A 25,208-nucleotide genomic window follows, 5' to 3' on the forward strand; every position below is an offset into this window, starting at 1 on the left:
CACGTGGAAGGAATCGTCGTAATTGCGGGAAATTTACCCAGGTAATTAGATAGCTCATCACGTCAAAGCTGGCCGAGGTTGGGTAGTAGCTTGGCTGTATGATATTTCTCTCGCGCTCTCTCGCCCACAGCTGAAGTACCTCTCCTTGCACACCCCACTGCTTACCGTGCGAATCTAGTCGGTAGCGAAAGCTGGTATGATAATCCGAGACGGGTCGCTTAGGTCATATAGACCACCTCACGGCAAGGTAGTCATTCCTGCGCAAGGCCTGTGATTGGCAGATCACCGATATGTATTCCACAGCGAATATACCAAATGTCCTATCAGGGAATCTCAAGATCCACGCCACACGCCCGGTTCTCTACAACAGGATTCCGAAGTTTCAAGGGACTAAATACACCGTTTCCTGCCGAGTAGCGAAAGAGCACCTTGTGATAAAATCACAAGAGGACGGCTAATATGTTATGCGGATGGCCACCATGTTCATCCCGCGCGAGTTGCTCTGCCACGCCCAAGTCGATGGTACATATGGTGTGCTACACGTCTGCGTATACCGGGCTGGTTACGCATTTGTCTTTCTTGTTTTATAGCCCATACACTAGTGTTTTCTTCCCCCTATCATCATGAGCAACATCCCTCCCATCTCAGATGCAGGTATTGCGTACAGCAATGCCTCGAGTCTGATGTTCCAGGCAGGTACCATTTATGGGATCGCTTTGGCAATAACTCTACTACGCTGCTATGTACGCCTTGTCATGCTCAAATCCTTCGACAAGGATGATTGGACCATCATAGTTTCAATGGTGCGCGGAACTGCTCGAACGTTCGACCTATGGCACACTGCTGACTATGCATTACAAAGATCTTAGCAACTATAGCTTTTGGTTGTTATGTTGCGGAAGTGCCCTTAGGCCTTGGGAAACATCTTGCCGTCATACAGATGAATCAACCTAGACATCGACAACTACTCAAAGTCCGCTTGGTTCATCAGATCTGTGTCACTGCAGGTGTGACAGTGGTCAAGATCTCTGTGAGCTACATGCTTCTGAGGTTAGCTGTACAAAAGAGTCATGTGTACTTCCTGTATAGTCTGATCGTGTTTCTGGTTGCGTTCATTATCGCTTGTACTGGAACGCTTGGTATGTTCTCTCCCTGACAAGTCACAAAACAAACTGACAGCCTTGCAGTAAGTTCTTTTTCTACCAAGAACAGCATATGAAGGAGCACACCACTCCTCAGGAAATTGGAGAGCACTAACAAGTTGCCACTTCCAGGTTTTTATGTGCCTCCCAGTAGCAGCTATACGGGATTTTAGGCTTCGTCCGCCACCCATGGGCACAGGCGGCGCATTATGTCTAAGTGTTGGTACCCTTAGTCAGGTTGCTCTTTTCAACTCGAGTAAGTCTTCTGCACCAGAGCCGTATGAACCTCTGCCAATTTTCTATAGTCGTCAACATCGCTACCGACTTCTTGCTCGCCCTCCTGCCTATTCCGGTCATATTTAGTCTTCAAGTTCGAATCCGCATCAAAATCATACTCGCCCTCGTCCTCTCGCTCGGTATATTTGTATCTGTTGCTGGGATAATGAAGGCCCATGTAAGCAAAACCATTTTGAACGACCCCGAACGCTTCGTACATGACACATTCTCCATGTGGAACTTCATCGAGCTTGATGTCGGTATTTTAGCCGCCTCTTTGCATACGCTCAGGCCTCTGTTCAATCGCTTTCTTGAAGCTGCGCGATCAGTCGTACAGAGTCAGCCTACCACAACACCACGATTCAGCTTCCGAGAACCTGGATCGTTAGGATATGCGAAGCAAACAGATGAGTTTGGCGAAGTACTCGAGTTAGGGCAATATAAGGCTGGATGCGAAACGACGGTTAGGGTCTCATCACGACTGCCGGAAGGTCACGATGCGCGTTCCTAGCGTCTTGACAGAGCGCATAATTCTGAGAGTGTCATGCCAACCATTCGTAGTTGTGTGAGCCACTCGAAGGATATTCTGGCGACCAAAGATATAAGTGTGAGTTAGATGGCTGGCATGAATCATTCGAAATTGAAGACGAAAGCGCCACTATCACCCTAGATGATATTCAGGTTGACGTGAGTGCCAATTCACCTGACGCTTTTCATCAAATTTTCCGACTGGATCATGTACACCAAACTGAGGCTGTGTTCGTCGTCAGATATGTGTCTGAGTCCGTCTGCCGCGCCGTAGACATGCGATAAGTGAGGCGAGAATCGTTGCTGCAGGAGCAAGGAATGCGGCAGATTTCAGTTGCCGAAGGAAGCGCCAAGCACGCTCATCGCCTCGCGCACTTGGAGTGCTTGCAACGAACACCCCATTGTAAATTTTATACGTTGTCGTATCAGAGTCCTGGGTGCCACAGATTCTTCTTAGCGAGATGAAAATGTCATGTTGTCAGGCGATGATGACCACGAAAGCCGGATGTCGCTTGCTGTTGCATAGCATGCTATCTCCGCTGCGAGGCGCTAGAGAAAGCTTGGCATCGCGTGGCTGACTAGAGCACTCGACTTCTCGTGTCACAATCATTACCACGCCTCAGAAAAGTAATCAAGGAATCGTACTCAATATAGTTTGCTGCCTGTAGCTACGTGCATATTCAAAGGGAATATTCTCATCTAACGAAAGCACCGCCTCCGCTCGCGCCTAGCTGATTGCCCGTCATCCAACCACTTTCAGGCAAACAGGCGATACCTACGATACCTGCCACCTCCTCGAGCGTGCCCGGCCTACCACCAATCTCGTCCGCTAATCTCAGAGTCTCTTCGCTGTCCACTCCTGGTCTCTCTTTTGCTAACGGGATCAATGCGTTGTACATTCTTAACGCTTGCTTCGGCGCCTCCGGCAGCCCGTTCAAAAGACCCGTATCCATAGGACCAGGGCTCACACTGTTGACAGTTGCGCGCTCAGCGAGTTCACGCGCCCAAACACGCGTCATAGCCTCTATCGCGCCCTTGGTGCCGGCATAGGACGTCTGTTGGATCAGACCCCATGTCGTAGTCGCGGAAGAAATGTTGACGATCCTACCAGACCTGTCGTGTGGAAGGTAGGGAAATGCAGCTTTGATGAGAAGCGCAGGAGCTTTGCAGTTGATGTTGAAGGTTTGGTCCCATAGCTCTACGTCAAGTTCTTGGATAGGTTGCGCATTCACGACCGCAGCATTGTTGATCAGTATATCGATCTGGAACGAGGGTGTGGCTGTGGGGTTCGTGAAAACAGCCTTTGCCGCATTGACGATGGTCGCGGGAGCGGAAGGGTCGAGGAGATCGGCGCGTACGGGGAGTGCGGTGATATTGTACGTTGTGGAGAGATGATTTGCCAACTCCGCTGCGATCTTGTCGGAGCTCGATGTTGCATAGTTGATCACAACGTTAGCACCGCGCGAGGCGAAGTGTGTGGCAAGTGCGGCGCCGAAGCCTAGACGTAAGTCAGTTTCCCATTCACTGGTATGTATTCACGTTGCTCAGGAGAGGAGTATCATTTCATGGTAGGACGTACTTCGCGAAGCGCCAGTAATGATGGCAAGCTTGCCTTCGAAGACTCTAGGTGGTGACATAATTGGACTTTCTAAGTTCTATGGAATGTATCACGGGTATGCGGCCTATTCAAGTATCCAAGGACGAAGTACGTGTACAACGCCCACCGCTTGCGCGATACCGGTAGCGCGGGGAACCCTTGACTTCTTCAAACTCTAGGGTCTGTGTAGGAATGCCTGGTAGTGGAGACTCTTATTTCATGATGTGGGTCTTACACTAAATTCCCCGAAGTAGCGCCTGACGTGCACAACTATACCGAGCATCAGAAGACTATGTCAATCGAGGCAGTATTGCGATGGTATCTGTGTTGGCGTTTGCAGGTGGTTGAGGGGCTACAGGAACTAACGCGAGAGTCTCCCGTATCGTTGGAAGTCACATTCTCCCTGACAGCAGCGTGCGTGGGGGTGTGGATTCGTTCAACGGACCTGGACGCTCACCAACATCAGGCAGTTCTCCACCACATCCCCGTTCATACAGCACTTGGCGATGTGCAAATCCTTGTACAGGACAATTCTTGAAACAGGACTGCAGCACATACGTAGGAGGGTTTTTCCGGCCCACCGCCTTGCACAAAAGTCTGGACTCAGTCTTGAAAATGCATCAGTTCGTTCGGAAATGATATGGGAGCACCATCCAGACATTGCTCGACCATTCAAAGAACAAATCCATGGAACATATCACGCTCAACAATATAGAGCTCCAGCGAATTAGCTCTCCGAGGCTGGTACGATATGAGATTGCTGTGGAGAGTGTGCTTCCTGAGCATCAATAGATCCAAAAGCATCGGACATGTGTCGAACCGGGAACTACTGCAGGCGGGCGACAGTCCCGGTACTAAGAAGCCTCTGCCGCTCTACCGCCCCGTTACCGTTATTAATATCAAACTTGCGCGGCCTCAAACGGTCATCGTATCCCAGAGATTCGGAGCCGCGACGATCACAGCCTAATCCGGGGTGTTGAAAGGCTGGGGGGCGAGCGTTCTGTGGATGAGCCAGTGGCGCTCCTTTCTCCAGCTTTTGTTGTGTACTTCTTATTACTCTGCATGCCCGGTGCTTGCGCTGCGTGGATTCGGTGAACCTTATTGTCCTTCTCTTCGATTCAGTCTTCTCTGAAGGTCAAGCAAGGCCATGGCGCCACCGACATCTCGCGATATGGCCCTAGCGGTCTTGATCCCATTACCATTCGACATCGTATCGACCATCTTACGGTTCTGGATCCGTTACAAAAGGAAAGCATGGGGACCAGATGACTGGGCTATGTTGATCAACTTGGTGAGCATTACGGATGTCAAGGCTCAGCATCTACTGACATCAGCCTAGCCGTTCTGGTCGGTGAGTACCATAGCCACAATCGCTATGGCTTGGAGTGGCGTTGGTCAGTACGATGGCTCGTTGAGCGAGTATCAATACTCTAATTCTTTAATGGTATGTCGCAGTCTTTCACTCGCCTCGACCAGACTTGTTATTGAGAAGACGAATTAACAACGAAAAGTGGTTCTACATTTTCCAAGAGCCGTGGTGCTTCACTCTCATCGCGATCAAGTGCAGCATCGGATTTGCCTTGATTCGAATCGCAAGCGGCAAGAAATGGATCGAGATGGTCATCTACATATGCATGTTGTCTTGTGCGATCGTCATGGGCGGGACGGGAATGTACCTCTTCTTCCAATGCTCGCCCGTACAGTATGTTTTGCGGTTCTCGTTTGAAAAACGCCGGAAGCTAACGAAGAGATAGGAAGAACTGGTATGTTAATATGCCAGGGGCGTGTAAAGAGCGCACTATTCAGACGGCACTTTCGTACGCCGTCGCCGTGGTGTCGATATCAACGGACTGGATCTTTGCGACCCTGCCCATATTCCTGCTTTGGGATGTACAGCTAGACTGGCGAGTCAAAAGCTCCGTGATAGCCATGCTTGGTCTAGGAGTCTTGTAAGTGAATTTGCAATTTCGGGCAACAATGCTACCTGACCATGCCGCTGACATATACACGACAGCGCCTCAATTGCTCCAATCGTGCGTCTTAAGTTCCTCATCGGCTTAAACGATCCGAACAGGCTTCTACAGAATCTCGGCGAGATCCTCGCCTGGGCTTGCGCTGAGATGAATGTCGGCATGTTTGTCGCCAATCTGCCCGCCTGCCGTCCCATACTCACCAATCTCATCTCGCACTTTTCGTCTTCGTTCCGAAGCCGGTCTGGACCTTCACACAATTATGGCTCATCGAAGAAGCCATATGCACGTGGCTCACTGCGTGGTGGCGATCCCGCATCGAAACACTGGATGGAGCTTGACGAGCGACCAGAGAGCACTGGACTGAACAACCATCTGGGTAACAAATCCAAGGATGTGGGTGTCGAGACGAAAATCTATGGTTAGTAAGGTTGCCGGACAAACTGCGTGTGAGACGCCTACTGACATCCTACTCCAACTTTCAGGTGACTTGGATGAAATCAGCAATATAAGCTCTGAACGTGATGATGGAAGCCAGAAGCGTATTGTTAACAAGCGACCAAGTGGCGATGGCATTCAGGTTAACGTTCAGAAAGACTTCAAAGTCGAGATCACTAGCGGGAAGCAGTTACCACCGTTGCCTAGGCTGCCGTCGGAACCAGTCTGAGCCGTGGATATTGGTCTTAAGTTGTAATAATATAAGCTAGAAATGTAGAGTGTTATCGCAAGCAGGCGTAGTTCCCATCTCCTTCCCTGTACTCAGTTAACCTGAAAGACATTCGAGATCAATACCCGTGCTTCTTCAACTCCTCCTCAGTCCACTCCCACAACTTCTTCCGCAGCCCCTCATCTCTCGCGTGTCCACTTCCCGAGCCCTTCTTTCCTACAGGCATGTAGAATGCGCCATTCTCCAGATGGTCCTTCGCAGTCGTGGCACACCATGTCGTGTTCAACGCGCCACCTTCAGGGCCCTGGTAATGACCTGGCAGTATCATGCCCACTAGTCCGTATATCCATAGCCCGACCTTCAAGAATACGTTCGAGCGGAGGTTATTGAAGAGGTCTGTTAGAATAACACCAGGGTGTAGAGACACAGATGTTATCGTAGGGTATTCGAGGGCGAGGGAGCGAGCGAAGAGTATGTTCGCTAATTTCGAGGCGCCATAGCGACGCCATGTGTTTTCCTTTTCGAGCGCTTGTTGGTCGAATTCAATGCCTTTGGATACGGCAAGACGTTCGCCCATGCTGCTCAGGTTCACGATCCTGACATCGGCGCCGGGTTGCTTTGCTGTATCTAGCATTGTCGGGATGAGGAGCTTTGTGAGCAGCGCGTGGCCCATGTGGTTGGTGCCGAATTGTATCTCATAACCCTCTTTGGTCGTGCTATATGGGGACGCCATGATACCAGCATTGTTAATGAGTAGATCAAGTCGCGATTCCTGGCTCTTGAACGTCGATGCTGCGTCTGCGATGGAAGAGAAGGACGTCAGATCGAGTGGTAGATGTACGATTTCGCAGGCATTTGGGACGCTGTTCTTGATGTCGGTGATAGCGTCGCGGGCTTTGGACTCGGTACGAGCGGCGAGGTATATGCGCGTAGGGTTATGGGCAGCGAGGTATGCAATGGTTTGTTTGCCTAGCCCAGCGTTGCCTGCTTGTAGGTTAGAACAATGGTATGACAGCGCTTGGTAGACATTGGGAGATACGTACCACCCGTAACTAAGATGACCTTCCCCTCTAGGCTCCCAATATCCTTGGACGGGTCGAAAGACTTCCCCATGTTGATGCGCTTTGTTTTCTCACAAGATGCGGGTATGACGAAGTTGTATCCGTACAACAGCAGCGCAAACAGATGGTCTGCGATATGGCACAAGATATAGATGATGCCCCTTGACGTTGGTCCGGGACGCGTACTTTGTTGCGGCTGTTCGTTTGATAGAGATGTAGTCTCAGACTCCGCGGATATCCTGTTGGTCGCCTCCCACTGGGATCGGGAGCATAGTTGGCCTACGTACGTACCAGTTGACGGAGCGGTCCGTTCGCGGTGCTTTTGTCGCGAAAACGCCGAGGTCGAAAGCGCGCTATGACGTCTTCCATCGGACGCGTCTCGTTAACCCTTCGGGTCTTATCTACAAGTCGAAAGTGATTCATAGTTTGATGTCCGCGTGTGAAGGCGATGTTGATGCAACGTACGGGGTTACCAGCGCGAGTGTGTTATGTCGTGAGGTGCTTACTACACAGTGGGTAGGTACCAGCTAGTGCTTACGACCTCCCAGCATGCACGCCAATAGTAAGAGATATAGGTAGACAACATGCTCATATATATACTTTAAATGGGGTATCACTATGCTAGAAGTCTAAGATGTAAGCCAAAATAAATGAAAATGCCCCCAGACCTGCTCTGTTGATGCGGCCCCTACGCCATTACCCTCCTCTCGAGCTAGAAAGTCCTGCTCTAGGATTATTCTGGAATTTCTCATAAGGGTTATTTGCAGCTGCCAGTTCTTCGTCGGAATCGATATCATGCACTACCACGTAATCACGATGCGTCGGAGCAGTGGATGCTTTTGCTGCGGGTGTGGCTGGAGCAGAAGGTTGCTTTGTAGGAATAGGTTTGGCCTTGAAAGAGGATAGAAGATTCTGTCGTTCTTCTTCGAGCTCGTTGTCACTTGTCAGATCGATGGCCTCTTTGCACTGGACAGAGGTAGGGCGTGTAACGCTTTTTCGCTTCCGCTTATTTGAAATTGGCGCGACTGGAGCCTTAGCTGGGGATGCGATGACACCCTCCCACTGCTTGTCTGTGTGAGTTGGCGCAAACGCACCGCGACTTGTAGGATGACGTGATATCATGTTTGGAGATTGTGATATCGCGAAAGCGTTGTGTGAACCTTGGGCCATCTCAGGAATACGATCGGGTATTGAACAGAGATGTGTTGACTGCTGCATAGGAGCTATTGATGTACAATAGTCACTAGATCCTGAGATGCCAGTCTTTAGGACCTGCAGATCTTCAGGCTCTTTTGTGAAAGGGGTGTGCACGTTGGACTTCTGTGGGTCTTGCAATTGCGTTGGAGGTATGTGGTGTTGGTGGTATGCTTGCGGAGCTACATTCGACAAGTCTGAGGCTGGAGCCAGGGAAGCAGGTGCGGGACCAGTTCGCTTTCGTTTTGACGTGGCGATGCGTGATTGTGGCTTTTTCTTCACTTCCACTGGACTCCGCGGTGGCAAGGTGGAGACTTGTTCTTTCGCAGATGTTGCTCTTTTTCTTGGAAGGCAAGGTGACGAAGACACGGTTGCTGTTGCTTTCGCGGCGCCAGAAGACATCGACTTTGAGGCCTGATCCTGATGGTTTCGATCCACCGTAGTGCCATCTACCGCGCCTCGGATGGCCGCCAGGTTTTCGACGAAGTCCCAGACAAACTTCCAAACCGTCGCATTCAAGCGAAGGTCCTTGAACTGCTCACGAAGTACCTCTCGAAGAGCTCTGATATCGCCAAGCAGTAGTTCGTTGTTACGTGTTTCTGAGTACATCGAGATAAGGACGGTTGCTGCTACCATCTCGATGGGCGCGAACGTTTGCACACCACTCAGATGCTTGTCAGCATTTGTAAAAGTGTCTGAATCTCGCTCTATAAGTTCTCTTAGAGTATTCCAGACGCTCGCAAGATGTGATTTGATGGCATCATCTACAGCGCCAGTGTTGCTCAATAGTTTGGGTAGTGCGTTGTAGTTCGTCTTTAGAACTGGTAGACTATTTGCAGCAGTGGGATGCTTGACTTCGATGATTTGGCTAAAGCAAGACAAGGTGATTTGAAAGTCTTTTGCTCGGGCTCGGTCTTTCATCAAGCCGTAGATAGCCGGAAAATCATCCACGAAAAGTTTCGCCAACTCTTGCCATGGGCCCTGCTTCGCGCGCATCCTCTCGGCCACAGTGAGTTGGACACCCATCTGCACTCTAGCAAAAAGATCTTCTTCTTGTTCCTGAGTAAGATCTGTGAATTGGAAGGCGACAAAATCTTTTTCCAAGAACATCTTTTGCGTCTCCAAAGGGAGCACTCTCTTGTGTTTGGTGCCAGGAGTCTTGCAAAACCACCTAAGACTGTCAGTGAGTCGCTGTAGGACAATGTTTGGGCTGTCTACCATCTCTCGCCTTTATGATCATGGCAAGGAATCACGCCCTTTACGAATGCCCTAATAGAAGACAGACGCTGCTTGCCATCCACACAAACAAGAGTATCGCGTGGTGTACTACCATCCGTGCCAGCACTCCACTTCTTATTCAGAATGATGGGCGGGATGTAATAGTTTTCTATACGATCGTTAGCAAGCTGATCTGGCTTTGACATTGCTTAGAGACTATACCCATCAAAGAATTGACCAGACCTGTCATACGCTCGGCTATCACTGTCAGTGTGCTTCTGTGATGACTAAACTGGATGTGCTCACCTGTCCAGACAACTTCACGTTGATATTGTGGATCAACGTCAATGACGCCGCTGTCGAGTTCCTCTGACAAATTTTAGCAGTGCCATCTGTGTCTATTCATCTAGGCTTAAAAATACTTATCAGATTCGCCAAACTTCGCATATTGACGTTCGGCTGCGGTAATTGAGGGCGAGGTTTGTAACCACCCTCATTATCACTGTCGCTGCCGCTTCCCGCAAAGATGTTGTCATCAGCTGCGATGTGTGTTGTCATTGTTACCGACTTCCATAAGTGTACAACCCTGGCGTGCTAGGGTAAAGGCACTGTATCGAATCACACAGACCACACTGACGTAGCATCAACTAGTCTTGAATTGGGCTTATATAAGCTATCTCTAGCTCAAAGATGTTAGCTAGATCGAGACTAGTCATAGAGCTGCCACCTTCACTTTCGCAGTAGATCAGAGGGAGTGTGCATACCAGGAGTGAGGTGTTCGCTTTGTATCAACACATTAGTACTTCGGATGCAGCACATGCATGTGGATATTTCCTTCTGCAGACAGATTTGTTGGGTTCTTGCATTAGCGGCTAATCGCTGGTACAAACAGCCAACGCCTGCCCATCTCTCCACGCTCAGGCGAGAGTATGGCAAGATCAACTATATGCTGACCTTGATGTTCAACTGCTTTGCGGCCTCGCGGACCTTATCCGCGTCCACACTTCTTATCTCATCAGGCACCATCTTTCCCTCGAAAGCGCCTCCGGCCTCTGCAATCAATGTCTCTAGTCCGTCTCCACTGGCATACGACCAGAACCTCACATACCTATCCACAAACTCGAGTGCCACCTCTGTGCCTGCCGGTATAAATGCCGTCTCGCCCGCCCTGACCAAATGTCCTGTCTCGCCATTCACCGTAAGCGATATCGCACCATCTAGGACATGATACACCTGATGTACCTTCTCGAACATAAACCCCTTGCTCAGCACTGAGTTCTCCAACTCGCTCCCAGACTCAATACTCGTGATAGCAAAGTTACCCGAAGGTCCTTTACTCTGCTTCATAGTAATGAACGGCCTGGACAGAACTCCCTCAAGCAAGAAGCATGGCCCAGTATTCGCCTTCAGGAAATACGCTTCCTGAACCTCGGGCAGGACACATTCTCCTTCCTCGAAATCTGCCACCTCCGCACCCTGGAACTGAGGTTGAAAGACAACATCGAACCGCTCTTTGATCTCACGTATCTTGGGTCCAAAGACTGCTCCCGTATTCCTATTGTCGAACTCGTCGCATAGTACGCCTTGGTAATCCTCTCCTACGAAACGGAAGAAGTCGACCCAATCTCCCGGCGTTACCAGACCCATTGATTCATTTGGGCCTTGGTCTAGTAATTGTGGTTGGTGCACCACGCCCGGTGGGACGTACGCGAAATCACCTGGGTAAAGAATCCGACATTTATCACCAGCCCAGATCTTCAACCGGCCTTTTGTGCACATGAATACGTCGTGGGCATGATTGTGGTAGTGGAAACCTGGAGGGTCGGCTAGGACACCGTCTTGGCCGAAGACACTCATGGTGCCGTCGGTTTCGGCGGCCGAGCACATAATTCGGAAGACTGCTTTTGTGCCAGGAATTGTTATATGCTCGCCCGTGTGTGAGGGGAGGAGGTACGGTGTCGGTGCGCCGGCGGGGAGGCGGACGCGTGGTAGTGTGGACTTTTTTGTTTCTGACTTGGCAAGAGAAGAAGAAGGTATAGCGGAGTCATTGCGTGTAAGAATGGGGAGTGATGCGGCAGCCGTGGTCGCCATTATGGACGATGCTTGTATGGTCGCTGTTTAGGTTGAAGTATACGGGAAGGACGGCTATGGGCGAGTAGTAGAATGGAAAGGATTTGGTGTAAAGCGGCACATCAACCTTTATATACTCACCAGGTAAACACTTATCCACACGTGGATTTCTATGTACCCATCGACCTACTCATTCAAGCATAGCGAAACATCGTCTGACCATACGTACTTTCTCCACACTCCCATCTGCCGACACCCCGAGACCTGTAGTACTCCGCCTATCACAGAATGGTCAGTAAAGCTCATGTTCCGCTATGTGCTTTCGGATCAGGTCGGAAGCGGCAGGTTTTTGTCTCCGACAGCAATCAAGCCTCCGACTCGCGGTGTAAAAGGTGCTTGAGATACTACAGGTATCCTAGTTCATGCCGGGCGCGTAGCTCCACCAAGGGGGAAACGCAACACTACCTGCTCAACTATGATATCTTTACCATCTGCATTAGCACTGTTCTCCAATAGGCTCTTTGGAGTCATCAAAAAGGGTAAGATGCTTGTGTTTTGACAAGGAAGAGTGAGACACATCCAGCTAGTAGCAAGCACACTGCAGGGCTGCAACACTCGGCTGACCCCGCAATAGCGCGATTCCGCTCGGTATGTGGAGAAAGCTTACCGATGATGTACCTTGCTCCGCCCTAACTTTACTGGTAGTCGGCAACACAATAAGACCCGCCGCCTGTAAAACAACAGAGGTGTCCAATCTCGACGTCTTACAGCAGTCTCCACCGCCTGGCGGGATGGAGTTTCCTGCAAGCATGCTGGTAGCCACATCGGGTTCGCACTCCGACGTTACCGACGACCGAGTTCGCGGTTGCGTCGCTGGCTTCTGGACCCATATTCTTCGAGAAAAGCGTGAAGCTGAAACATGGGATATCTATATTCAATTGGCAGAAAGATCGTGATTACCCCTCAACGCCTCCTCTCCCTTTTTGTCCTACTACTGCGGTAACTGCCTTCTCGTCACATTCTACTTGGGACCATTCTACTTGGGACCACTCCACTTGCCACTTGGGCCGTTTCCCCTTCCTCTAAAGCCACCGCCACGAGCGCCACCTCTACCGCGTGGACTCTTTGTCTTCTCAACTCTACCCTTTCCTCCTCTACCCTCTCCACCACTGACGTTGCCGCCTCTTGTTCGTTCCTGACCTAATCCTCTCCTCTGACTCTTCTGGCCAGCGCCTCCACTCTTCACACCGCCCCTACCCATTCCAGAGCCGGATTTTGCTTTTCGAATCTCTTGCCAATCTGCTTCTGCACCATCATCGTCCATGTCCATCTCATCATCCTCATGTGTGCGCTTATTGCTGAACTTAAGTCTACCTTTCTGGCCAGCCTGGGCTGTGTCGCGGCCACGGATTGCATCAACATAAGCGTTGATACCTGCTTCAAGGGATGTGTTTTGGTCGTCGATATCCATGAGGACGTCGTCTTCGGCGATGTCTTGCTTCTTGGACTTCTTGCCCTTAGTCTCGACTTCATCATCAGATTCGCCGATAACAAGCTTGCCATCTTCGTTCGTGCGCGCCTTCATCTTCTGTGGTTGTTTGCGTTGGCGCAGGGGCTTGGTAGAAGAGATGTTTCCAAGGGCGCGTTTGGAGAGTAGATCAAGCGGCTCGTCTTCGTCTTCGATGATGTACGTGTTTCCACCCTTTGCACCGCCCCGCTGTTGCTTGCTTTGGCTCTTGACGAATTCGTCCTCTGAGTCGCCGTCGCTCTCTTCGCTTTCACTGCCGTACACAGCTTGGTCATACTCGCTCTCAAACTTGCCCTTTCGCTTCTCAGTCGGCTCCTCGCCATCCTCTGTAGCCTGCTGCTTCTTCTTCTTGCGCTGCTCGCGTGTCTTACGGATGTTGGTGATGAGTTTGCGATCTTCAGCGGGTGTGGCGCGTTCTACTTCTTCGACGCCAAACTTCCGGACCATTCGTTCGACGATGTGCTTGACCTTAGCCTTGAAGTGTGCCTTGTGTTCGTGACTCCAGACCATCAAGTTCTTGAGCAAGGTATTCAGACGTGGTCGTACAAGCGATTCTGGTAGTGAGATGACCTCAACTTTGACGAAACCAAGCACACTGCGTACAATTTCTCGGTTTGGGTTCTGAAGGAAGATGTCCATCAGGTCGCAAAGATTTGTTATGGTTTCCTTGGAAATCTGGGCATGGAATTGGTAGAGGATGCGAGTGACGGCGGTGATAGACGCGGAGATCATGTGGGGTGTAGTCGCAGCCAGACCAGCCGAGACCATCGTGAAGTATTCTTCAAGCGAGGCTTCGACGGTTGGCGCATCGGCCGGCATGTTTGGCACCTTAGCTTGCACGACCTGACCTCCTTCTGCCATCTTCTCACCCATGGCGACAAGCAGGTTGTAGGCCGCCTCGCGCGCCTTCTCGTTGGTCTCCTTGGCGGAGATGACTACCTCGGAAAGAATGGCTGGGATGAAGTGCAGATCGCTTTGAGGTAGAGATTCGATGACTTGGAACAGTGCATTAAGTCTGTCGCGACGGGCTGGGGTTGATGCTTTCTCCGCGCTTCCTAGCAACAGCTGTTGCAGTTCACCGTTACGGTCTTTCAGAGCGGCTTTACCCATCTCCGACTCCGCGAGACGGGGAATGAGCTTGTACGCCTTCTTTTGTAACTGCGGCTCGTTCTCTCTGTTAATCATGATCTCTGCCATGCGGAAGAGGGAGCGATAACTATCGCGTGGGAGGTAAAGGGCAATGGTAATAATAAGATCCATGAGGGTATGGCTCATCGGTGGCATCTTGTTCGGGCCTGTCTCTTGCTTCTGCTTAGCTGCCTGCGTCTGAGAGCCAGGCTCAGGGAGTGAGGCCTCAAGGTTAGACGCAACTCGCTCGAATGTCTCCATGAGCTCGCGCTCGGGGATGATACTCAAATAGGCATTGATAGTCCTGAGAATAGTTCCGCGGTACTGTGGCAAGGTCTGACTGTAAACGTTGAACAGGACTGCAAGCATGTTGCTCGCAAAACCCGCCAGGTGATCGAGGTTCTTCTGTGCATCGGCCTTGGATATCCGAGCCTGCGCAAGTAGATCATCATCAGACTCCAGCTCTATGATTGCTTTGTTGCTATCAACCAGGTTCTGAAGAGCTCGGCAAACGTCCGTTCGTAGGTCGGCCTGGCCATAGAGCAAGTTCGCTAGCATTTCGCAGAAGCTCTGGTCAAAAGCCTCAACCAGATCCAAGGGCAGGTCGCAGTATCCGGGAAGAATCGACCAAATTTGCTGTACGACTGTCTCGAACACTTTGATTTCCATTGTCTTCTCTTTTTCGCCATGATCAATAACCTTCTGGTATAGCTCTTCGCTCAGCGGCACCATCTCGGTCCTGAAATGTGCCAGCTTAGTGTTGTGGACTGAATCGCGGAGAAGTGGCAGCATCCAGACTCTTCCGGTTTGTCCTGGAGGTGGTCGCGGCAAGTTTAATGGGAGGATGTCCAGCACGACATCGGGACCCATTGCGCTGATGGCCCGTGAGATGACTGAATCCGCCTCTTTCTTGCCAGCAAAGCTGTCGTTACCCCTCAGGTCTCCAACCACCTTCAACACAGGCTTCAGAATAGGGTCTGAACGCCACCTTAAAGTCTCGAACATGGCAGACAAGACGCTGAAAACCTCCATCCACGCAGCCTGGTATTTGACGCTCAACAGGTCCTGTGCAATCTTTGCGACTTTCTCGAGTGTCTTCTCATCGTATATTGAGGGCTCTAGGATAACACTGTCGGGCACAAGGTTTACGAGGAAGGAGATGAGGCATTCGGAGGCAGAAATACGGATGTTGTGCGATGAGGACGTGAGGAACTCGGCGATCATGGTGAACAGGTCGGGTAGTTTCATGAAAGTGTCTTCGGGCTCGATTTGTGCCGAGACTTCGTATCCGCGCGAGATGACGGCTATCCATGGAGGAAGAAGTTGTGAATCGTTCTTGGAGGGCTGTAGTTCGGAGATGACCTCGAGTAGCCTGGGAAGCTTAGCAGAGGCGAGTTCATCAGCCATGCCGGCGAAGATGACCTCGAAGATCTCAAAAGCAGCCATAGTCAGGAACTCGTTGGTCGACTTGGAGATGTTCAGCAACAGCTCACACAGTACATCGATCTTGCTGCTTGGCCAGCCTCCAGACGAAGTTGCAATCGTCTTGATGAGCTGCAGCGCATGTATCAAGTCGGGGTCCTTGTTGTCTACGTCCTTCTTTCCCTTGTGTTTCCGCGCCTTGGCTGCCGCCTCTGCCGCGATGTCCTTGAGCATCTTCTGGGCCGTCTCAGCGCACATATCGGCAGCTGGGTGGTCTAGAGCAGGGCTCGGCGGCGGGTTCGCCAGCACCTTCTTCAGTGCTTCCTGCGCCCTCTTTCTCACCTTAGGCCTGTGGTCGACAGAGATTTGTAACAGGCCTGCGACAGCTCTGCGCGGGCTGATAGTCGTCTGCGGCAGCTCCCATGCGCGCGCATCCTGGACCACCAGCAGTGACTCGAGACATCCTATTGAAGATCGGATGAGCGGCGCATCGGCATCTTGGGCTGTGAGGGCGGGCGCGAGGTTGGTGAGGATGTCGGTGAACTTGCTTCGCAGCAGTGGGGCGGGGACGTTGGGCGTGACGAGGTCGAGGAGGTAGATGGTCGCAGTCGCCGTGTCTTTGTTCGCAATTCCTTGCTCGGTGATCTGGCGGCCAAGCAGCGACAGCAGCGCTGCGAAGTAGGCCGTCGGGGTGAACTCTGATTTCTGCTGGCGGAGCGTGTCTTCAATGGCCGCGAGCAGGACATGCGTCTAACTTGGGTTAGGATACGACTACGCGTGGAAAAAGGAGATGCGACATACGTGCTGCTGGCCTTGCAGCTTCGGGCTGTCCCGGATCTTGGTCAGTCTCTCCTCGAGCGACATGACGGGCAACTTTGGCGTTGTTGTAGACGGCTGCGCTGCAACATTTCGCTTTTTTGGCCTCGAACTTTTTTGACAAGGCAGGGATCTTGCCGCACGCTATCGATAGCCCTGCACGGCCCTAAACCCCACTGGCTCCACCAAGAGCCTTCTTTCACCTTCACATTTCACGCAGTCCGTCATGTCAGAGCCTCATCATGTCGATCCAAATGTATATTGTAATCGCAAGCTTTCCGCAAGTATCATGCGCTGTTGCGCACACGAAGACAACCAGGGTATAAACAAAAACATCGCCAACCTTGTACAAATATGCGTGCCTCGCAGGTATCCAGACGAATGTGCCCATTGAACCCCCTCAGATCGCCAGTCGGCCCCCTATATTCCCTACTCTATTGAAAACAAGCATTAGACAACTCGTGAGTTGCCGCGAAGTCAAGCCAACTAGCATGTGCAAAAGTGAAAGAAATTACAAAGGACTACTCCTCCACCAGGGTATCATCAACGCGTCCCCGGACACTGCTCTTACTGCTCTTCTTCGAGATGTTCATGAAGCTAAGCCTCTTCTTCACGCTGTCGGTACGTGAAGACAGCGATTTGTCGCTCTTTTGGCTCTTGATTGTTTCTGGCCGCTTCTGGCTAGCTTGTCGCTGGAGGCTTGCGTCGCTTCGGTTTGTCGGTGCCTGGCTGGAGAAGCTCGGCAACGCTTCTGGTTGGGGCGAGCTTGGCGTATGGTTGAGGAAGCTCAGACTTAAGCGGTTTCTCGTGTGCGTCTCCTTGCTGCGACTTCGCGATGACACTGTCGTTGACGCATCGTCGTCGGCCGAGGGTTTTTCAGGTTTGGCCTCTTTTTCCTTTTCCTTCTCCTTTTCCTTCTCCTTCTCCTTCTCGGGCTCACCCATGAGGAACTCCTTCGTCAGAAAGGCTAGACTGAGCCTCTTCTTGTCTTGTCGGGAAGCCCGACCGTTGAGAACCGGTGACGTTCCCCTATCGCCGTTCACTTGGGCCTCATCGGGCGTCGGACTCGCTATCTGAGAGCGGGAGGTGGCTGCTGCGAGCCACGAACCGGTAGGCGAGCGTAGTGTTGGTGCCATGTTTGGTGGGAGTAGCGTAGACAATTCGCGAAAAAAGGCTGATTCGAAGCCTGAAATAGTTAGTTGCTAGTCGAAGTAGGAATGACACTGTACATACGCTGCGTGAGGTCTGATTTGGTGGCTTGCTGGGCAGGCCTCACATACAACGACAGGCAGCGACGGATGACCAGAGCGTAGTCAATCAGCGCCACCCGTAAGCCGTTTTCCAGCGGATTGGGCCGTCGTGCGTTTTCACCATCTTCATCGTCATCCTCTTCACTTGGAGGAGGCAGCAGATCATGGTAGTTCGCAACACAGTCCCGGGAATTCATATCCACTGCGTACATGAGTTCTTGAGTCAGTATGTTGAATGTAGTGTCATCGCCATCCGTAATTCGTTTCTCGATTGCAAGGAGCTCCCCAGTCTTGCGCGAGGTTCGCTCAATGGCCATTTGCAGTGGTGTAAGTGTCACTGTACCAACAGCTACTATCTCACTTCTTCGCAGAATCGTAGGGAAACTCTCTGCCGTAGTGTAGAGCGTTTTCTCTGCTGCTGCATCTCTTGCGTTGACGGTAGACGGCGACCGACGAGATGCTGATGTGAAATGCGACGGACGAGACAGTAAATAGTAGTCTTTGACGGATTGAGACACCTTCGCCCGTTGGTAGATTGGATGAGTAAGGTCCTTCTGTGGGCTTACAGGGTAGATCTGCAAGTACTGGCCCTCGAGGTCTTGCTCTCCACCTGGGTTGACGATCTGCGCTGAAGGATGTTGTTGCTGCATTCGATCCGTAAATGATGCCAACCGGTCGTTGGACGATCCCTCAAAGATGAATTGCTTGTCTCGAAGTCCTGGCGGAAACCCTAAACCCTTGTATACTACGCGGAAGTAACGTGGATTCGAACGTTCGCCCTTTGCAATACTTTCGTGAATCTTTGCCATAGCGTGCTGTGTACGAGCCAACTTGGCGAAGTCGAATATGTTGTGTTCATACTGGGCTGCGAGCTCCGTGTAGGCGGCTAACGCATTGTTCCATGACTGTCCGGTTTCGTAGTGATCGATCATCTGGAAGTATAGCTGCTCTTTACGTTCAAACGCAGGCTGCGGCGGCATGTTGGGTTCGGTCAGCGGATCCACAGTCGAGTTCGGATCCCATTCGTAAAGCTCGGCATGTAATCTGAGCGCAAGGCCTGCTTCCGTGTAGTTTCCTGCATCCACCTGCAATTCCACAAGCTGATGCACATAACGGATGTAGATATCTTCTTTCTGCATGTCCTTCAGGAACTCCATAAGATGCAGAGTGTCCATGATGTGGAAGACTTCACCAGCTGCGTCGGTGCTATGCACAGCAACGAGAAGGTCCAGTAGCTCATCTATGGTCGAAATAAGGTCTTTCAAAGCTGCTAGCAATGGTTCTTCCGGATCCTGAGCAAGAGGCTCGAACAGTTCTACCAGCTCCTGGATGAAGTGCTTTTGCAAAACCGCCTCGGTCAAGTGTTTCGTTTTGAAGAGATTGTCCAGACAATCGATCATCTCGGCTTGTACAAGAGCAAGATCCTCGCTGAGCGTCCATTCGCTGATAATCATCGTTTGCAGCACTTCAATGGCTACACTGCGAAGGCCCTCGTGTACACTGAGACAGAGCTCAACGATAGGCGCCACAAGTCCAGGCACGTATTGCACTTGGAAACCACCCATCTTTTCAAGCCCGTATTGACCCCGATCTTCCGCGCTGGCCTCCCAACCAATCGCTTCCCAGCTACGTTGTAGCAGGTCGGCGCCATGCTCGCGAACATCGCCAGCAATCTTCCACACAGCGCGTCGTTTCTGCTCTGGAAAAGTCTCAAGCGCGAGAGCATCGCTACCGACGAGTTTTAACAGCGCATCGAAGAAAGCTCGCCAGAGTTCTGTATTGAAGCTATCGGCCTCGTCAGGGAGTGGGAGGAAAGAGTCATGCAGAATGTTGAAAAGCTTCTCTAATGCACGCATGGTGGCTTTATGATGGTAGATGTGTACACTCAACCATGAGCTAGGATAAGCCTCGCAATCCAGAATCGATATGTAGACCTGCAGTGTGGTGAAGAGGAACTCTGCTGATTCTTCCTTGGGCAGCTCGGGCTGTAAGAGGATAGGCAGGCTAGACATAGCGGCGAGCACAGCTGATATCTCGGCCATTGCCTCGTCAAACGGAGCTTCGGCAGTCGCCGCTCGTGATTGGAATGGATAACTCGTTGGGAAGAGCAGCGAGAGTGTCTTCTTAGCCGGCCGAGGGGTGGCTTGAATTGCGCGGTATGAGTCTACGAGCTTTGGCATGTACTCGCAAGCTTCTTTTCCTAGCTCTTCAACCTGCGACGCAACCACAGAACAGCAGAGACGGACTTGATCCTTCCATTGGTCGGTGACAGTCTCCACTCTACCCCAGTACGGCGCTAACCACTGGACAGTACTTGCTAAAAGCAGGCGACGTACGTCTGGAGACCTGAAGATCTGAAGATCAGAGAGGTGATGTATTAAGAGAAGCTTGTAGAGAATCAGCTTTCCCTGTACTTTGGAGCATGAGTCAACGAAGCCTGCCGTAAGCTTGAAGACCTCTGTGGCCGGCATACATCCGTCAAGTTCGGGAAGCCACGAGTGAAGGTTCTGTACGAGGAGGGTTTTGGTTCCGATGAGAACAGGCGAGGGATTTTCCATCAGCGCTTGCAGCGATGTAAAGAGGGTCTTCATCTCTTTACTGAACTGAGTCCGATCCTTGATGCCAATGCTCTCTTCTTTCGCTTTCTGCTTCTCCCGTGCGTTGACCAGGAACTTCATGATGAGTTTGCCGACTTTGAACGTGGCGCGCAATCGTCGAGAAATCTCGGAGTCTGTAGGTTTGGCGAGAAGTCGACCAAGGCTTTGCATCAGGCAGGAAGTAACAAGAGAATGGAACACTTTGGTTCGCGCATACTGGTCCACCAGAGGCTCAAGGTTGAAGCGTCTGTCGTGTACTATGCCTAGTACTATGACGACGGCATTGAAGACCAGATCCTCGTATTCGTCACTACCGGCGTAATGGCTTTGAATGGCGAACAGGGCATCGAAAACTTCGCTCAGCAGCTTGACGATCTCTATCTCTGGAACAAAGTTAAAGCGGCGCAACAGTCCTACAAGCTCTCCTGGCGGTTGCTCCTGCCACTTGATGAGACCCAAGATAGTCGGGTCTTGAGAGTATCGTGTACTGCACAGGAAGGTCTTGACATGAACAGATGCCATGGGGCCCATGACATGCTCGTCCTTCTTCTTAGCACTCCATGGCAGACCAAGGTATGCACCTTTGCCGGCAATCATACCCGATGTGTATTCGTCGTATCTGTACAGCGTTAAAGCATGGTCGCCGTCACGAGCAAAGGCGTCTTGATTCCAAAGAGGCATCCAGCAAAGGGCAAATGGAAATCCTGGCGCATCGGCAACGCTCATGACTAAGTGTGATCCGGGTACGTCCTGGGGGTCAATAGCAAGACGGATTGTCGAGTTCCAACCCTCGCCACGCTGGGCTGCTGTGGTGCGCCAGGCTGTATGGCCTGCGCTGTTAGTTGAAGGGTAAATGCACCCCTCAATGCGCTCTCCAGAGCTTTTCCGGACCTCGATCGTGAGCTGGAGGTTAGTCATTGGAGAGGTCTGCACCAGCGGAACGGTACCAGTCTTCGGGTGGGCCAGGAACGCGTTCTTTGGGAGGAAAGGCTCGACAAGCGTGAGGTAGATGTCACTGCGTGGCTTGGTTGGCGCACCTGAGAATCCAATCTTCCGACATTGCCTGATGTTGTGCAACATGGTGGGGATCTTCTCAATCAGACCCTCGGCATCGGCGTGGACAAAGGCCTTCAGGTGTATGGTAAGTCGGCTGATGTGCGCGCTCAACTTGTACTTGCCACTGGCGCTTGGGTATAGCTCTGGCAACACGCTGTCCCAGCCACCATCACTCTCTAAGATGTCCTCTCCAGCCACTGCAGTGCTGTACATCCTGACGGTTTGGTCCGCCTCTGACTTGGACTGTAGTATCTGATTCACAGATACTACGCCGACTGCAACAGACCTCTTGAGTGTCTTCTGGTCTCGAGAGAGAGCCCGGGCTCGTGTGCTTGCGGTTGCTGAGGAGCCTGGCCGCGTATCGGAATTCTGTGATCGAGTCTGTTCAAGGCTTGGGCGGCGGCGTTCGTCCGAAGAATCTGTATGCCGTGATTCGGTGTGTCGGGAGTTGGTTGATTCCTTCCTCTTAGAGCCGAACATCACGCTGCGCCTTCCACCCTTGATGCTGCCTTGTTGGGAAGGCTGCACTGTAGACCCTTTGCTTGGTGCTGTATCCTTGCTCGTGCCTACCTTTTCTGCTGCTGCTGTTGTCGCCGAACGAAGTGGCTCGTTTGTCATCAGCCTGAAGACGAGATACAAGGTAGTACCTGATCCTGCGCCGTCGCCAATGTCGGTCAGACTGAGGTCTACAAGCAATGCGCGGAGTTTGTCGCCGCTCAAGGACACGGCTGCTCCGTCTCGCCCAGTCAAATCAAAAGAGTACGCCTCCGAAAGTGGTTGTGGTGCTGACCCCGGCGCCTTCAGGCACAGGTACATGCTGATCTGAGCTGCGCCTTGTACGACATCCCCCACCACATTTTTCAGACTGACGAACAAATGGTGTAGGTTGTGCTCATCGACCTGAGCTGTTGGTCTGCTGTCCAGCAAACTCATCATGGACTGCAGTTTCGTAACTTCAATGGCCGAGTCGTCGCCCGTCAGGATGCGGCCACGCTGCGAGGGGCTGCGCACAATGACATCCCCACAGAGCATCTTGTTGCCCGCCACGAGGTCCCAGACGGTCGCTTCGCGTACCTTTTCCAGCTCTTTGGCCGTGAGCACCTTGTGCAACAGCTGGCGGCGTGCCGTGTCCAGGCGGTTCACTAGCCTCGACATCTTGTCCAACGAACCATACTTGCGTGCTAGCAGCAGCTCGTGTACCTTTGTGGAATGCCATTCTCGAAGGCAGGACGCGATTTCGTCGACCAATGGCTCTTGGGCTGATGTAGGCGTCTCATCACCAATCTTCAGCATGGGCACGGGCGCGGGCGGTCGGGGGGCGGTCGGGTCTGATATCGGTGAGAGAGGAAGCATTAGTTGCTGGAGGTGTTCTTCGCGGGAGGTCCATTGCGAATGGGTGCTGCCAGCGCGCTTTCGGGCAGACTTGCGCCGTGACAGTGGGCGGGTCAGGGATGAGGGCAGCACAGAGACGGTGTCACTCTTCGAGGCTCGTCGCGCATTGGGCCCAGAGCCTTTTGCAAAAGGAGAGGTCGCGCGTGTGCTTTCGGTGGGCGTCACGATGCCGTTAGTCGGATGCGCGTACTGACTTCCACGCCCTGAATCGTTCGCAGCTTCTTGGTTCGCCGTGTCCTTGCCTTCTCCTAGCACCTCACGCACCTCGACGCATGCCCGTGGGAATATGCCAGAGAACACGCGTGCTTCGAGCGTTTGGCCCTTCACACTCGTCAAGCCGGCCAGCAGCGAGGGCGGCGCCACCAAGTATCCTCGATACCATGATCCATCCTGGCCACCCTGCTCGATTATATACAATTCGTCACCGATCTCGAGGGGTAGGTCGGCTGGCGATGAGGGCTGGAAGGGGTATATGCATATTGCGAACGCGATGCGCGGGAGCGGTCTCCAGCTCGGCATGGCACCAGACGTGTCGGGCTATATTGGGGGGAGTCGGCGACAGAGCATCACGAGCAGTTGACGGTAGGTTGTATGTTTCGGGGGCTCTTCCAGAGAGTTTCAGATTCGGGTGCCGATGGGTGCGCTGCACAGGATGCCCCTGATGGGATTACCGATGGGAAATCTGGGGATGTTGTCCAGAACCTTATTACAGTCAGCGGGGCACGTCCGACGTTGAAGCAGAGCGAGCGTTATTACACTGTGGCTTTGGTAGTGCAAGGGCAAAGGGTCGCGTGTCAGAAGAAATTATGTACAGCAAACAAAAGTTTCGTCGTAGACAGCAATGTTGATAACTTTGACTGCGCCATTCGGTAGCAGCCGTGCATGCATGGCGCTCGGGGCACAGGCTTCGTATCATCGCCAGCATGGCCCTGGCCTCGAGTGTTGGATATCATCATCACATCGACGCGTTCTAAGTCAATGCGCCCAATATGTGTGCATCTTCCCCGTGAACTTGCATCGGCCCTTGACTCCGTCACGTTCTACATCTGACAATCTGACCGTTTTCGCAACCACGTATCCGGACTCGAAAAGCAGGGGAAACTACAGCCGGTGTTTAATTGGTGAATAACCTTTGTTGCACATCTCCCGCCTGTCTTGGCTTCATTTTGGGCCACCAACCTTCGAAAGCACGGGCGCCTGGCTTCTAACTCCACTCCACACCCGGCCAACGTTCATTCCAGATCAAGCGACGGTCCGAGCACGCTAGATATATCTCCTACATGACACGAGTTGCGTATCTTTGTTCGTTCGTCTCCCCTTGCGTCCTCTGCCTTTCACATTCGTCAACATGCGATCTCCACGCACAGAGCCACGAGATGAAACCGCGCCGGTGGAGCCACCTCAGATGGGGCTGCATACGCCGCAAACATGCGCGTCTTGGCAGGGCAGTATGGCGGTGCACTAGTGGCATTTTCCGTTAAGGGTTCGCTATAGCGGCCACAGCTCCTCATCACACGACCGTGAACGCCTCTCTGGCCGACCTTAACACCGTTGTACCACCATCGAAACACCGAGACAGCTGTCCATTTAGACATAGCGGATCGCAACATTGGAGCCCGAGAGCGGCGAATTTCTCTGCGACTTCACATCTTCCGTCTTAAAAAGGAGTATCAGTGGGGCCGCATGCCTATCTACCTGGACTCTGGGAGACTTTCCTTACTAAACCCAGGCTCTAGAAGCCTTGATCTGCGTCGAACCTGATGTGTGTGAGAGAAATGTGTAGATCTGCAACGTTGGCGGACGTGTTGCAATCTGGTCTCAAGCTGATAGTATTAACAGAGGCCTGCCTACACAGGGAATTGGTTTGCGACAGAGACACATGCACTGTAGACGTCATGATCGGTCATACGAAGTTCGGAACAGTTCACATTGCTTTTTTATATCGGAGGATATTTGACGATCCTTGCTGGCAGAGCCTGCTGACACTATTCTAGTAAATGGCTTAAATCTGCAACCCATCATCAGCTCAAGGCCGACACCGTAGCGACATGAAATCCTAGAGACAGCGCAATCAAGCCCCATAAGTACCATTGCGATGAATCTAAAAACGGACTGTGGCGAATCCGCATTGCGGGCCGTAGCGTGCCTATGCCCTCAAATCTGCTCATCTGATGGCATACATCTGCGTATCATAGTTCCTAGCGATCTTGGCGATTGTCATCGTTTTGCATCTCTTAATTGTGGTCCATAACCGAGAGATTTTCTCTTTGACATCGTGACAGTTGACATATCCTTC

General features: G+C 51.9%; 8 protein-coding genes across 8 annotated transcripts; 2 read left to right on the plus strand and 6 right to left on the minus strand.

The window, feature by feature from the left end:
• Nucleotides 1–1,331: 1,331 nt before the first annotated feature.
• On the plus strand, nucleotides 1,332–1,929 carry AA0111_g3432 (hypothetical protein; the record flags this gene model as incomplete). The annotated part of the gene is made up of 2 exons (XM_028649316.1): nucleotides 1,332–1,398; nucleotides 1,448–1,929. The coding sequence occupies 2 exons, from the start codon at nucleotides 1,332–1,334 to the stop codon at nucleotides 1,927–1,929; spliced, it is 549 nt and encodes a 182-aa protein (XP_028508738.1).
• A 712-nt stretch (nucleotides 1,930–2,641) lies between these two features.
• Nucleotides 2,642–3,583, minus strand: AA0111_g3433 (hypothetical protein; the record flags this gene model as incomplete). Its single annotated transcript, XM_028649317.1, has 2 exons — nucleotides 2,642–3,444; nucleotides 3,526–3,583. 2 exons carry the CDS (start codon nucleotides 3,581–3,583, stop codon nucleotides 2,642–2,644), a joined length of 861 nt encoding a protein of 286 aa, XP_028508739.1.
• Nucleotides 3,584–4,690: 1,107 nt separating this feature from the next.
• On the plus strand, nucleotides 4,691–6,180 carry AA0111_g3434 (hypothetical protein; the record flags this gene model as incomplete). Its single annotated transcript, XM_028649318.1, has 6 exons — nucleotides 4,691–4,834; nucleotides 4,883–4,987; nucleotides 5,055–5,245; nucleotides 5,298–5,492; nucleotides 5,558–5,934; nucleotides 5,999–6,180. The coding sequence occupies 6 exons, from the start codon at nucleotides 4,691–4,693 to the stop codon at nucleotides 6,178–6,180; spliced, it is 1,194 nt and encodes a 397-aa protein (XP_028508736.1).
• A 118-nt stretch (nucleotides 6,181–6,298) lies between these two features.
• AA0111_g3435 (hypothetical protein) lies at nucleotides 6,299–7,293 on the minus strand (the record flags this gene model as incomplete). The annotated part of the gene is made up of 2 exons (XM_028649319.1): nucleotides 6,299–7,164; nucleotides 7,224–7,293. 2 exons carry the CDS (start codon nucleotides 7,291–7,293, stop codon nucleotides 6,299–6,301), a joined length of 936 nt encoding a protein of 311 aa, XP_028508737.1.
• A 644-nt stretch (nucleotides 7,294–7,937) lies between these two features.
• AA0111_g3436 (hypothetical protein) lies at nucleotides 7,938–9,656 on the minus strand (the record flags this gene model as incomplete). The annotated part of the gene is made up of 1 exon (XM_028649320.1): nucleotides 7,938–9,656. The coding sequence occupies one exon, from the start codon at nucleotides 9,654–9,656 to the stop codon at nucleotides 7,938–7,940; it is 1,719 nt and encodes a 572-aa protein (XP_028508991.1).
• Nucleotides 9,657–10,595: 939 nt separating this feature from the next.
• Nucleotides 10,596–11,744, minus strand: AA0111_g3437 (hypothetical protein; the record flags this gene model as incomplete). Its single annotated transcript, XM_028649321.1, has 1 exon — nucleotides 10,596–11,744. One exon carries the CDS (start codon nucleotides 11,742–11,744, stop codon nucleotides 10,596–10,598), a length of 1,149 nt encoding a protein of 382 aa, XP_028509076.1.
• Nucleotides 11,745–12,759: 1,015 nt separating this feature from the next.
• Nucleotides 12,760–16,665, minus strand: AA0111_g3438 (Ribosomal RNA-processing protein 12; the record flags this gene model as incomplete). Its single annotated transcript, XM_028649322.1, has 2 exons — nucleotides 12,760–16,551; nucleotides 16,603–16,665. The coding sequence occupies 2 exons, from the start codon at nucleotides 16,663–16,665 to the stop codon at nucleotides 12,760–12,762; spliced, it is 3,855 nt and encodes a 1,284-aa protein (XP_028508743.1).
• Nucleotides 16,666–17,138: 473 nt separating this feature from the next.
• Nucleotides 17,139–23,431, minus strand: AA0111_g3439 (hypothetical protein; the record flags this gene model as incomplete). Its single annotated transcript, XM_028649323.1, has 2 exons — nucleotides 17,139–17,803; nucleotides 17,851–23,431. The coding sequence occupies 2 exons, from the start codon at nucleotides 23,429–23,431 to the stop codon at nucleotides 17,139–17,141; spliced, it is 6,246 nt and encodes a 2,081-aa protein (XP_028508744.1).
• Nucleotides 23,432–25,208: the final 1,777 nt, after the last annotated feature.

The sequence above is a fragment of the Alternaria arborescens genome, assembly GCF_004154835.1.
Source record: "Alternaria arborescens strain FERA 675 chromosome Unknown contig_6, whole genome shotgun sequence".
Classification (NCBI taxonomy): Eukaryota; Fungi; Ascomycota; class Dothideomycetes; order Pleosporales; family Pleosporaceae; genus Alternaria; species Alternaria arborescens.